The following is a 13,722-nucleotide window of genomic DNA, read 5'->3' on the forward strand; positions in this document are numbered from 1 at the left end:
TTGCATACCCTGGTAATCGATCTGACATATCCAACAGAATACTCCTCCATTCTGCTTGCTCAAAACGCCAGATTCGAGCTGTTCCATCTCTACTGCCACTTATGAACCTTGAAGAAGTTTTAAAAGATAGTTAATTCATCTTCAAAGCAATTTGCTTTAAAATATATTCAGAGTTACACACCACCAAAATTTAAAACATTACAATGGAAGACTGATAGAAGTTGTATCTTCAATTTGTGTGCAAAGAAATTCTTTAGTTACATGTCCATTAACTTTCTTTCCAGAAGCCCAGGAAAGAGTTTTTCTGAATTGAGAAACTGAATAAAGCTGTCAAAACACATGGAACAGAGAAGCAAGTTCCAAAGTTAATTCACAACTTCATCCTCAGCTCCTTCTCAATTACAATACTTGAATGAAGTATTTTAAGTAATCCATCCTGAAACTGTGGAGTATCAGATACTGAAGTAAAAGCAAGAACAGATCAGCATGCAAAACCTGAGATGTTCCCACCCACAACTGTGCATAAAAGAAGAGGCCACCAGTGGTTTATTTTAAGATACCAAGGTGCAAACCACAGCAGTTCAGGGTTCTATTTCATGAACTACTGAATTACCAATGAAGCAGAATGAAAATTCCTAAAGAGAGGAACTGAAACATTAAGACATCCAAAGATAATATCCTTAGTCCACAAATCACAACCCTGAGAAAGACAGTTGACACACCTCCCCCAAAAAAAATTTGCATGCTACGTATATCGTGACTGTGCTTTAATTTGGTACGATTCATTTAGCAATAGTTACAAATCTTAAACATCTTCCACAGAAAGTGTCACCAAGAAAAAGAGCAGAAGTTTTGCCTTTTTGTTTTCTGATACTGCATTGAGAAGTAATCCATGCAGGCAACATGGATGGACCAGTGCAATGTGATGGCCCCAAGTACAACTGTAGAAAAACACATTTAAAAGGGAAGACAACTACAACTTCCAAACTGAATGTAAATTATTAGCGTTCTTAGTCTGTTATCTGGCTTTCAAGAAGAGAAAAAACCACAATAAAGCTGCAACTTATGGTTGCAGATGTAAGTCTACCCTGAAGGGTAAAATTCCCTTCTTCATTAGTGATGGGCCAATCAGAGATCAATTCTGACTCCATTCTGTACAGAAAGTATGGGTGAAATTTTACAAATGGAGTTTACACAACACTTCCCCTGCCCCACAAATCAGCTGTAACATTCTGTTAAATCAATTTCCTTAAAAAAATAATAGTAGGCTAGAAGAAAATGGAAAACATTAAAACTTATTTTTGACCATTTGCATTGCATCTTCCCATTTCGTATTTTGAGACAGTATTGCCTGAAACTGAAAGGAAAGAAGGGGGAAGAGGAGATTTACAAAGCCATGAATACAGTGGTTATGTTAAAAAGTGGTAACATTCCTTCAGGTAAATAAAACCCCAGCCAGTCCGAAGACTGTCCAAAAAAGATTAAGAGAGAGCTGAGAGACAGCTCAAACTTGCTCTCCTGGATTAGTCCAAACTTCCCCTTGAATTCTAAATAAGTTGAATTGCCTTACTGGAAACTTCCAGGTGAGAACCATGATACATTCCTAGTGCCAAAATAATGTATTGTTTGTTCACATTTGAGCATATTTCAACATACCTATCACCACTGTTAGAAAACTGAATGCTGTCAACTTTGTCCTGTAAGAAAAAGCACAGTTTGTTAGAAATCATATTTTTAAACAAACGTACAATTTTGACAACTCTGAGCTTAGTAAAATCTGAAACAAAGAAAAAACTACATAGTTTCTAGCAGTTTCAACTGCAAGGTGAACCTAGTCCAACAAATACTTACCAGAATTCACTAACCATTGATGCATTTAAAATGCAAGTTTTCCAAAAAAAGTCCAAATTAAATATGAAGGATTGACAGATTAAATAACTGTCCATTAATAATTTGGCAGCCAATTAACTCATGTTTGAATATGTATTTCCAATATCCTAAGCCAGCTACCATCAAGAGGAATGTTGTTCCCACTCCTACCTACACATTCCTTAAAGAAATACACAATTTTCATTTTTATCACAATAAAAAATACAGGAAAAGTAGATCGCACACTGAGTTTATCTTCAGAGCTGAAAGTCTTCTCTACATAGAAAATACATATTGATCAAGGCTTATCACTAACACAAATGGTTAAAGTCAGATTCAGTATTAAAGAAAATATATTAAGGCAAAGAAAATGAAGATGACTATTTTAAGAGCTGCCCCTGAAAGAGCTTAAAGGTTCAACCAAATCTAATTTCTCAAATCTGCATATTCTTTGGGCACTGAGTGCTGAAAAAAGTGACTCAACCTTCAGCACATGAATGTAAGCCAAGTTTCCCTTTGATTCATTAGAAGACAGAGTCTGCTAGACTAAGGTACACAAATCAAAAGTTAGAGTATTTTATCTAAGAAGTTCTTTTCCTAACAGGTATCAGTTACATCAAGAAAGCAAGTAAAACACAGAGAGCACATATTACATAAAGCACATGACAAAACAATGCTAAACTAGCAAACTGACTTATTACTTAGGAAGTATAATGCAACTTGCACAGCCACTGAAGACATGAATAAAGGTCAAGATGAACAGAAGTAAAATTCTAGAAACAGTCTTATTTGAAGATTTAACACAAAAGGTGTCAAAACGGCAAATAACTTGAGTAAGAAATCCACATTCTCAGCCTATGTACTTCCTGTATACAGCACATAATACGTGGGTGGCTAGGCACGCTTGCATGGAGAGAAGCAACTGAATAAGTCACACGCTTAAAAATTAGAGAAATGTATGACATCCAGTTGAAGAGACAGAATTCTAAATATCATCTTAATAGGTCCAGTCACGTTGAGATGACTGGCTGAAATTCTGCAGAAGTTCTAAAAATATTCAATAAAAGAACATTGCTACAAACCCACTAACATTAACTTGCAATTTCAATAGTGCCTGAAGTGACTAATTATTAAATCTTACTTACAGCATGACTTTCCAATTCAGCTATTTTCTCAGGTGTTTCAGAGCCAAAAAAATACATCCTGATGACATGGTCAGTACTGCCAGTTGCTAAAAACATACCACCTGTAAAAATCAAGCAATAATTAAGCTGTTGCATAAGAAATTAAAACAGATCACCAACATTTCTCAGATGCCTAATTTAAAAAAAAAATAATCTGAAGAGTGTTATGGTTTTTATGTTCTTCCACTGACATACAGATGTGGAAGGAAATCTCCCTCTTGCTTCAGACAGCTCTCAGCCACAGTAAAAACAAACAGTCATACTCAGTGTCACAAAGTTTTCAAAATATATAACCAGGGGAATGCTGTAACTTCTAACAATAACTAATTGTGCACAGAAGCCTTTGATTATTGGGAATATGGCTAGTCATCATCAGAATTATCTGCATGAGACTTTCACTGTAGCATATGTTTCATTTGTGGCACATGAATTGCTTCAGAACTAGGCAGAAGCATAAGTAAACCAGTATAAGTACACCAGTATTTAGCTGTGGTGGCAGCAGTACTAAGACCTGCCTCTTGGCACTTGTCAAAAACCAAACAAAACTCAATAACCAAACAAAACTTCAAAAAACCCCAAACCAACCCAGGGCTACATCCCAACAATGTTAACAAGCTACACTTTGATTTGTATTTTATTTCTGAAGTTCCAAAGTTTCTTTTAATATTCATGCTGTTTGGTACCAGTAAGCCTTCCCAGAAGTCACCCACATGTTCAGAATGAAAGAAGACTACAAGACAGAAGTGAAGATTTATAGATACATTTGTGTATTCTTAAGAAAGAAGATGGCTATCCCTACGTACAACTGGCACAGAATAAGGAGCTTCTACTATTGACAGTAACTACTTTGACTGCTGTTGACATAATTTTGCAAGTCCCTGACATTATCTAAGGGATTAAACAACAACAACAAAAAAAATCCAGTAAAGTTGGATAAAAAGTAAACAAGCATCAGGTGACTTTTACTTCTGTAAACTCACCAATGGCAAAAGGAAAATAGTATCACACCGTCTTTCACTGTTAGCTAAGGCAAGGCTTATTGCTTAATTATGTCATAGGCTAACAATACACACATATACAGTTATTTACTACACACCTGATGTCTTTGTGTATTTTAAAGCCGTCACAACCAGAGTATTACAATAACTACTTATGAGGAAAGAAATTGCAATGCTAAACTCAATCTGTACATGACTTACCTACGCTGAACGAGGAACAAAGCATCTGAACCCCTGGCCGAGGTTTCTCTGTGAATTTCACTGGCCGATTGCTTAAAAAGAAAAAGACACTTGAACCAGGACACACCATGCAAAACTTCACTTTTATCAACATTTCAAAACACAGAAGTATGTTCCTTCAAACATCTACATAGCAGGTACTTCTTAAATACATAGAGTAACATCTGTAAGTCTTGTGCAGGAGGATGAGCAATAAGGTTTACTTTTCAAAATTAGTGATCAAACATACACAATTGATATTTGAAGCCCACAGAGCTTATGACCTTTTCTGCAAGATGCTGTTACCTAGCAAGGATAACATGACACGCCAAAGAATGTTTATTCTCTCTCATCCTTTGGGAAGTATGATTAACCCCCTCCTTAACATATCCACAAAGCACTGAACTCCTGCCCTCACATTACAAGCCACTAACAGTACATGAAATAAGGCCTACCAAATACCATTACTGCAGAATGCTGTGCAAAATCATAACATTTTACAGAAGTAAAAGTTTTGCAACACTGCACACAGTGATTTAAGACTGGTTTCCTGTTCTTCAAGTCATGTACATGCTCTTGCAGCTGACATGGCCATAATCTCACAGAAAGTTGCTGTTAAGAACTACACTACAGAGAAATCCAGAAAACAGTGCCACTTCTGAGTATAAACCTATAATGCTTATCATTCTACTGCTTTTCTGTTTATCAAAGGAATGTTGACACCTTGAATCTAAGAATGTCTCATGTTTATATGATACACAGTACAGAGATTCAAATCCTAAGAATGCTTTGAGACCTACCAATGCTTAAACCAATTTAAGTCCATGCTTAAACTAATTTAAACAATGTTTACATCTCATACAGTCCTCTAAATTAATTTTAGAAGAATAATTAAGGATTCAGTTTAAACACTCTCCTGTAATTTACAGCCCTAAAAGATTCTTCAGATGAAATTATGCCTTTGATAGTTTTTGCTGCAATTTTACTGCCTTAAGATCACAAGTTTGAATTAAAAAGCAAAATAATAATCTGCTTTCCGAAGTACTGATATTTTTTAACTAGCTGCTGTAATGTAAAACGGATTGGTTTATGCCAACTACCATTACATGGCACAATACTAGATACAGACTGATCACCTCAGATCTCTTCTTCCCAGTAATAATTTGGGGTTTTTTGTACCGATAAACAGCAATCACATACAGAACATTTTAAAACTATCCTGAACATACTCTCCACTCAAGTTCTTTAAGAGACAACCTAAAACTACAGGACTGTTGAAAACTCAACATAAACAAAAAGCTTTATTATACTGTTCCAACGTATTTATATTTGCAGCAGTTCTAGCTCTCCTACATTTCTAGTTGTAGTGTAGTAAGAGTTAATATATTTCCCAATTAATCTCCCAAGACAATGGAATAACATATATTTGTAAAGAATATAGTTAGAGATGGTGCTTTAAAATAATTACATAATAGATTTTCATTATCACAAAAAATCAAAGTGCTAAAAGCACTTGATTTATTTTTATCTAGTATATCATAGAGTTAATCAGCAACTCATTTACATACTTGAATTTCATGGACTCTGTGTCCCATTGCCAAAAACAAACAGTTCCATCTGCACCAGTAGAGACCATGTATCGCATGGAACCTTTCACCATTGGACTAAACTGAAGAGAAGAAAGTAAAATCAGACATGTACAGAAAGAGATATTTAAAAACTGTTTTATGAACTTCTAAAACTGTTAACTAAAACCTTGATTTATTTCAGATTTTTCAATTAAAACTCCTAAAGCAGTTCTTGATAGCTGTCACTTCTAATATTTACAAAATAATATCTCCTATACCCTAAAAAAAGTTTGTGGTCTATGTAACATCAGGTCCTTGCACCTGGACATGAAAAAGTAAGACGTACACTTGGCAAGTTACTACTTCACCTACTAACAGCAACCACAAAGTACTTTTCTTCACAAACAGAAAATAAGGCACTAATTTTCCTTTTCAAGAAGTTCTAACAGAAAGATAGAAGGCTCTACTGGTGTAGAAGCATTCACGTAACTGTGTTTTGCAATTTCAATAAGCAACCAAGAAAACTGGTTATTTCTTACCAATATGATAACTAGCTAATCTTGGGGTGTCCCCTCAATCTAAATCCTACTACTAAAGCAGAAACTTAACTTTTCAAATCAGGTACCACAGCATCATTTTTTTGTCCAAATCAATTCTTGTTTTCTACTATTTGACTAAAACACCTTCAACCTTTCCATACTACGCTATCCAGTGAAACATCTTTCAGTTTCATGGACTAGCTGCTTCTTATAATCCACCTACATCCTTTGTGCTTCAGTATGTAGAAACAATTAAAAACCCCATACCTGTAATGAGGTAATGGACCCTGTGTGTCCATGGAGGACTGCAACTGGTGCACAAGTTCTCAGACACCACACTCTGATCATTTTATCACAGCTTCCAGCTGCAATCATAGTGTTTTCATAATTGACAGCCATGTCTGAAATCTCTGCTGAATGTCCTCGTAATGTGGCAAATAATCTGCCATTATGAGTTGACCAAATCTTTACCAAACAGTCATCTGAGCCCTAGAAAGAAATATTTATTACGCTCAGCAAGGATTTTCAAAGACGTTCCTTTAAAGAACCTGTTTTTCCACAGCGTGGTAAATTACACTTCTATTTAAAACTGTATGCTACTTAAACTGAAAGAAATAAAGTCATTTGACCAACATTAAAAAAACAAAAATGTTAATTTACGGTTCAGGATTACACTGCAATCACCACAGTTCTATACCATAGAATGCAAAAAAACGGGAATAAGTTTGAGAGGATTCCTTATAGCAACAGCATAAGGGTCAATGAAAGTACTGTTCTGTAAAAGCAATCTTTACCCTGCCACTTCATAAGGAGTATAAACATGCTTAACATCAAACTACGCCACTGAATAAAACTCCCATGTCAATGTCAACACCTCACCAGATACTAAGTACAACAATTTCTTGCATGCTTCCAACATTTAGTTATGTCAAATTTTCTACTTAAGCACAGCGACTGAGCTAATCGGCTACATACCGATATCTACCTCCAGAAGTTTTAGCATAACATGTATTTCAAGTTCTCTTCCTTGCATCAATCTAAAACTATATTCAGTTTTGGATGTATTTCATCAACTCACAGTAAATATTCTATGTCCAGTCCTATCGAATGCAACACAATATACAGAAGAAAGATGGCCAAGAATCCGTCTGTGCATCTTGACATGCTGATACATACTTCCTGGAAACGAAGTACTGAACTTTGCATATCCAGTTAATTGTTTTGCTCGATGTACTTCCACTAGAACACAAAGAAATCAAAGATTAAACATACTGATGTTTAAAACAGGTCTATTCTAAAACATTATTTTATTTAACTTCCATTAATATGTTACTTCAGGGCTTACTAAAAGTGACTTTCAGATTTCATGAAGTCAGGTCGTTTTGTATTTCCAATTTTTTCTGTGTATAAAACCAAGACAGTATTTTAATCTTGATCCAATCAAAACTTCAGTCTCTAAACAGAAGTGCTAAATGTTATCTTTATTTTCCCTTAACTTTCTATACCTTAAATCATACAAGAGTCCTATCCAAAGCAGAATGATTTGTATTTTCTGTAAGTTTATCTGCTTGATACAGGGGTTTTATAAAAGAAAAAGATGTCATCTAGAGGCCACTGTCTCTCTAGTGCTGTGAACAGACTTTTGTACCCAGTACATAACTCCAGTGAAGTCATACAGCATTCTCCCGGTAAGCCTCCAGACCCAGTGCTGAGGTGCAGTTTCCAGCGTTCCAGTATCAAGATACACATCATATGCTCACAGCAGCAGTGATTAGTGTTGAGAAGAGCTTACCAAGATTTGGTGGGGTGCCATAGTTCACAGGCATTTCAGGAGGTCTTCCTCTGTGAAGAGCAGCAAATGCAGAGCCCTTCCAAACAGTGTTCCTGCAATCTTTAAAACGAAACAGTTGAAGTTATGTAAGTATGCAAGTATATGTCAAAAACACCAAGAGAGCTGCAGTTCCAAAACACAGTAAAGAACCTATCTGTAAGTGATCTCAAACACAGTATTGAAATAATTGTTCCTATTGAGAAAAAAAACAGGAACATCAAATGCCCCAGAACTTTTCACAAACCGTGTAGCATCAGAGGAGAGAAAAATCCATTTAATATAGTAAAAGGAGGAAAAAAAACCCAGCAAAACCAACCACCAAACTTTGAAATTACTCCTAAATGGTGATGCCCCTGCAGTTCACGTAACACAAAAGCGAACTTTGACTGAATTTTTCCTATTCATTCTCAATGTGAAGCATTTAAGATTGGCATTTTCATAAGTATTTATTCATAAATATTGTAAATATTTATTGAATATGAGTATAAAATTTTTTAGCTAGATGATGTCAAGAGGTCCTTTCCAACCTGACAATTCGGTGACTCTTAAAAAAATAATTTTCAGGATAGAACCGTCACTGTCATCCAGTGTGCACCCTTTAAAGCAGTTAGGACAGATAACTGAAAGCACAATAGCACCCCATAAACTAATCTCACCTCACAGCATCTAGCTAACCAACAGAACTTCATACAAGCATGTGAACACCTCCCTCCCAGAAACATTCAAAGACATCAAGTCTAAAGCTAAAACTGACTCTATCGAAGTATGTGCTTGTGCACTGCCAACCATTCCCTTTAAGTTACACACAGGGACTTTCTTTCTGCACATGTACAGAACTCACAAGTACTTATTCTGATGCCATTTGCATTAACTTTCAGAAAACTGGCCTCACATTTGCACTAAACAGAGCACAAGAGCTACTGCATTCGAAACCAGTGCGGGCCAGCATACTACTGGGAGCGTCGGGAGATGTTAGAGAAGTAGCAACTGTGTCCTGATCATTCATTATATTGCAATAACACTAAAAACTGGCCATGTTCAATAGCCTCAGCACTCAAGAGTAACAATAATTCTTGTGATGCAACTTAAAATCTCTCTTCATAACAATCAGTCTATAGCTGTATCATTAATATGCAGATCACTGATGTTTTGGTTGATTAAACACAGCACAGAAGTAGCGGGGGCCAACTTTAGTGAAAGCTCACGACTTCTAAGTATTCCAAAAGTCTTCACCATACACTTATGAAAATGTATCATACCCATTTCAAATAATGAACAAACCGTACCTTTTGCTGTACGTAACAATGACTGTCTCCCTGCACCAAGTAAGGAATTCACTCTCGAAATGCTGGGTGGTATCTCCTTGTCCAGTATAGGGCCAATACGCTTGCAAATTTGTAACAAATGGTCCGGAGCCACATGTTTGTTGGACAGCACCTGTCAGAAATGTAAGTTTTAAAAATATATATGGTACATCCAGAACAGATGAATCTAAAAGCATCAATATTCATAGGCGTGCTAAACACCGTTTAAATATTTTTAAATTCAGCTCACTAAACAAAATCAATTCTGTTAAGCTCTGATCTAGTAAATTCAGCAAGTACTCTCCAAGAACAGGAGAGATGTAGTAAAAATAACCGCAGTAAAATTACTTACTGCACATCAGTATTTTACTACTGAAAGCCTGCAATATTGACACGTATGGCACCCATTTGTGCGGCACCTTACAATGAGTGTCTTTGCCCCATTCACCCAACTATTTTTATTGAAAGGAAAAAATAAAATTCAAACGCTCATAACAAGATCATGGAGAATTTTGTTGTGATCAAGCACAAGAATTTACGCGAGTAAATAGTACTTAAGTCACACAGTACTTGTTCAGTAAACTTCAAACTAGTAGGTTTGAGTACGATCTCTGTGGAAATAGTTTCCTTGAAGAACCAGTACTACATAGCATAAGACTGCCCTACTTCCTTATGCCAAAAGAATCAAAACAGTCGTCGTCCATTCAGGAAGGATCCCATACTATCTACATCTAACAATCTAAAAAAAATACACCCACACATACACTCAGATGTTTCAGTCAAGAACAGATGTGTGTGGTTTTTGATTATTTTGTTCCCCCTCTTCTTTCTGGGAACGCAGTGAAAAAAAAATCTTTAACTATAAAGTAAATCACAATAACGCAGAAGTTAAATATGCAAAGTAGAGTTTCCACAGACTCGAGTAAAGTAAACCACCAGAATCATAAATTTGAACTATTAGGGAGGTCTGAATCAGCAGGCACAAACAGACCCATGCTTACTCCACTCTCTGATCTGGCCACGTAAAAACCAGTTAGTCCCAGAAGCCACACTGCTACTTCAGCAGCCAGACTATTACCAGCCAAGACATCCAGGAGAGGTAGAGGGCCACACCAACACAGGTATGTGGCCTCTTGCCCATGTAGCTCAAAACGTAGGCAGAACTAGCTCGTGCTTATGGTGCTATTCCCTTAGCCTGCGTTCCCTTAGCTGACTGAACTTCGATAAGGAAAGTCCTGGCAAGGCTGGTCTCACCATCAGACCAGTGGGAAAAAAAATACCACATGTTGTCATGAAAGATCTGTTCAGCAAAAAGTTGTCCAAATGCACACTGAGTATTGTGAACATCGATTTAAGCCACAACCTAATGCTTGTTTTAATAATAAAAACCAAAGCTTGCTATTTTCCTGGGCAGGCAGGGAGGTGGTAATATCAGCAAAATAGTTAACATCACTACACAGCCAAATATATCCAAGCAAATCAGCGCATCAGATCCTTCAGGTTGATTATGAGAAATATACTTGGTAGTCCAAAGATTATAAAATGCACTTTTCCATCACTTCTTTATAAATTTTGTCTCTTGAATCGGTATAGAGCAGTACTAGCCACAACACTCAGGACAGAATGCTCAGCATACTTTATGCCAAGCATTATAAACCATTTTGTTTGCATGCCATCATCAGAAAATATATATTCCAAATGCAATCTGCAATAGAAGCATGCATACAAAACCTTGTCATTCATTTCCTTTTTAAGCAGTTTTACTCAGATTTTGGAAGGAACAGTTATATTAAAGTCTTGCTCCAATTCCATGATGAACAAAGAGAAAAAGAAATAATTGCACTACATGACTGGATTTGTCTGTGGTCTCTGCAAATTCAGAGTTAGACCAGTGGGACAAGAGGTTCCCAAAGCCCCTCAAAAGCAGAAACTAAAACCTTCTGAAGATTAATCTGGAGATTCTGAAACACTATCACCCTGTGGAGAGATTTCTTTTAAATTGTGTAGGAAAAAGAAGCAGCAGCACATACTAAAGAATTAATCTGACAACTGTATATGCATAATAAACAGAGTTAAAAAAAACTGCACCGAAGTCTGAGGAATGGACATGTGACATCTCCTAACACTGCCACTTTTTGTCAGAAGAACTGGGGTCAGAAAAAAACCCCAAACAATCCTTTTTTAACTAAACGCTACTTTCATGTTTGCTGAATTCAAGTCAGAGCTTGAAAGTATTCCTGTTTAGCAAGACTATGCTTTTTAGTGACTTAAAACATCAATTTAAAACCTCATTTGCTCAACTGACCACACTGCCAAGGAGAAGAAATGGAATCCAGTTTATCATTTTAAGCAACACTTAAATAATTAAGAAAATTTAATTCCTTTTCTATGCAAATGCCATTCTGAGATCTTCAAGTGTTGGACAAGGGGATTTAACTATAACAATACACCAACCTACGGGTAAGGGAGAAGTCAGTTAACCTAGAAAGTCTGAATCTTTGGGGGGGGGTGAGGGGGAAAGCAAGAATAAACATCTGTTAGAAGAAAACAAGATACTACAACAAAGCAGGATAAAACCACACCGAGCAGATGCCACCAGGCCATCACTTCGCAAGATTCAACTGCCAAATACACTTTGCCATTTAAGAAGCAGTAAAATAAAACACCAAGAGAAAGGCAGCTTTCCATTCGTAAATGGATACAAGTTCAAACATTCAGAGTAAACATCAGCTGTGGAAGGCATAAAGTACGTGCTGTCGAGAGATCACTCCCATCTAATATTTAGAAAATAAAGCTATGACCAGTAAGTAGTCAGAGATAAAAAGCATACTCCTAGGCACCAGAACTGCCAACCCTTGATTTCTGAACGGCGATTTCATTTCCTAATCTGTTGAAGGGGACTGATGAAGGAAGCCAACCAGAAAATAAATACCGTCAAATCAAAACGCACTTAACAAGCCTGCTCATGAAACTCTGAAATGAAACCTCGCTTCAGATTGGTTCTTCCCTACATGTAGGCAGTGGCATGTACCAATGCACAACGCCAAGCTCCACCTCTGCTATGTAAACAATATCCTCAATTTTAAACACCACTTGTGTTTTTGTTAGTCTAATGTAAAGAAATTAAAGGCCCTTTCCAAAATAACTCCCATGCCTTAACAGAGTCGGAATGAAACTGGAAGGTAAAGCTTTGGGCCTACTTCTAAGGGTGAAGTGTCTAACGTCAATGTTATCATCCTAATTAAAAGTTTTTTAAAAAAAAACAAGTCTCACCAATTCTTCGTAACTTCTATAATGCTCATTTCCTTGCCAATCCAACCTTTTAGGAAGCAACTAAGTGGAGGGGAAAAAAAAAAAAAAGTGGTTAAAGGTGAAGGAGCGACAGATCACATCCAAAACAATGTGTGTTGAGGGGAAAAAGTTGAGACATGGGAGTGGAAGAAACTTGAATGACTTGTAAAGTAAACTTTCGAGTACAGCAAGAGAGATGATTTCATCCGAGCCTACACAGACCTGGTGCTGCTCCAACTCCTGCACCAGCACCTGCAGAGAAAAGGGAAAAAAAAATACGGAGTTAGGGACGAGCACGCCTTCCGCTTCTCAAGCGGCTGCTGCCGCAAACGGGCTCGGGAAGGGGAGGAGGAATGGGGGGACCGGCTGCTCACACCTCCCCTTCAATCCTCCTTGCGGCAGCCACCGGCCAGGGGGTCGGAGCCCGTGCGCCCAGGTGAGTGTGCGGCGCCCCCGTACTCACCTTCAGCGCCCTCCTGCAGGGCCCGGTGGTCAGGAACCGGGCTATGAGGAAGTAGAGCTCTGCAAGAGACATGGGGAGAGACGGGGGATGAGTCCGGGGCTGGCTGGGGCGTGGGGGGGGGAGCCCCCGGAGTGACTGTAATTCATAATCACGCTCAGGAAGATGGCGGCAGGGAGCGGCGGCGGCACCGGCGGTAGCTCTCGCCCTGGCCCGCGGCCGCTCGCGCCCCGGCGGTTTTACCTGATTCAATGAGCGGCAGGGACACGCCGCCGCCGCCGGAGTTGGAGGAGGCCGGGGGCTCAGCCATGGCGGCCCCGGACCGGCGGCTGCCACTCACTCACTCACTCGCTCCCTCGGCACAATCGCTGCTGGCGGCGGCCGCTGCTGCCCGGGCAGGGATTAGGGCTCAGGCAGCGCCTGGCGCGGGTAGGGCCCGGCTCGGCATAGCCCTGTCAG

General features: G+C 38.2%; 1 protein-coding gene across 2 annotated transcripts in view; it reads right to left on the reverse strand.

Moving 5' to 3' along the window:
- Positions 1-13,722, reverse strand: part of BRWD1 (bromodomain and WD repeat domain containing 1) — a 60,752-nt gene extending 47,030 nt beyond the window's left edge. For both annotated transcript variants that reach the window (XM_074903902.1, XM_074903895.1), the window contains exons 1-13: positions 13,507-13,722; positions 13,267-13,325; positions 13,026-13,055; positions 12,786-12,845; positions 9,495-9,645; positions 8,170-8,268; positions 7,456-7,616; positions 6,645-6,866; positions 5,839-5,939; positions 4,253-4,323; positions 3,015-3,115; positions 1,657-1,697; positions 9-107 (exon numbers count right to left, since the gene is read on the reverse strand). In XM_074903902.1, coding sequence (XP_074760003.1) covers positions 9-107; positions 1,657-1,697; positions 3,015-3,115; positions 4,253-4,323; positions 5,839-5,939; positions 6,645-6,866; positions 7,456-7,616; positions 8,170-8,268; positions 9,495-9,645; positions 12,786-12,845; positions 13,026-13,055; positions 13,267-13,325; positions 13,507-13,573 — 1,262 coding nt within the window. In that variant the 5' untranslated portion in view covers positions 13,574-13,722. The remainder of the gene's footprint in view (positions 1-8; positions 108-1,656; positions 1,698-3,014; positions 3,116-4,252; positions 4,324-5,838; positions 5,940-6,644; positions 6,867-7,455; positions 7,617-8,169; positions 8,269-9,494; positions 9,646-12,785; positions 12,846-13,025; positions 13,056-13,266; positions 13,326-13,506) is intronic.

This window comes from Athene noctua, chromosome 1 (assembly GCF_965140245.1).
Source record: "Athene noctua chromosome 1, bAthNoc1.hap1.1, whole genome shotgun sequence".
NCBI classification, from domain to species: Eukaryota; Metazoa; Chordata; class Aves; order Strigiformes; family Strigidae; genus Athene; species Athene noctua.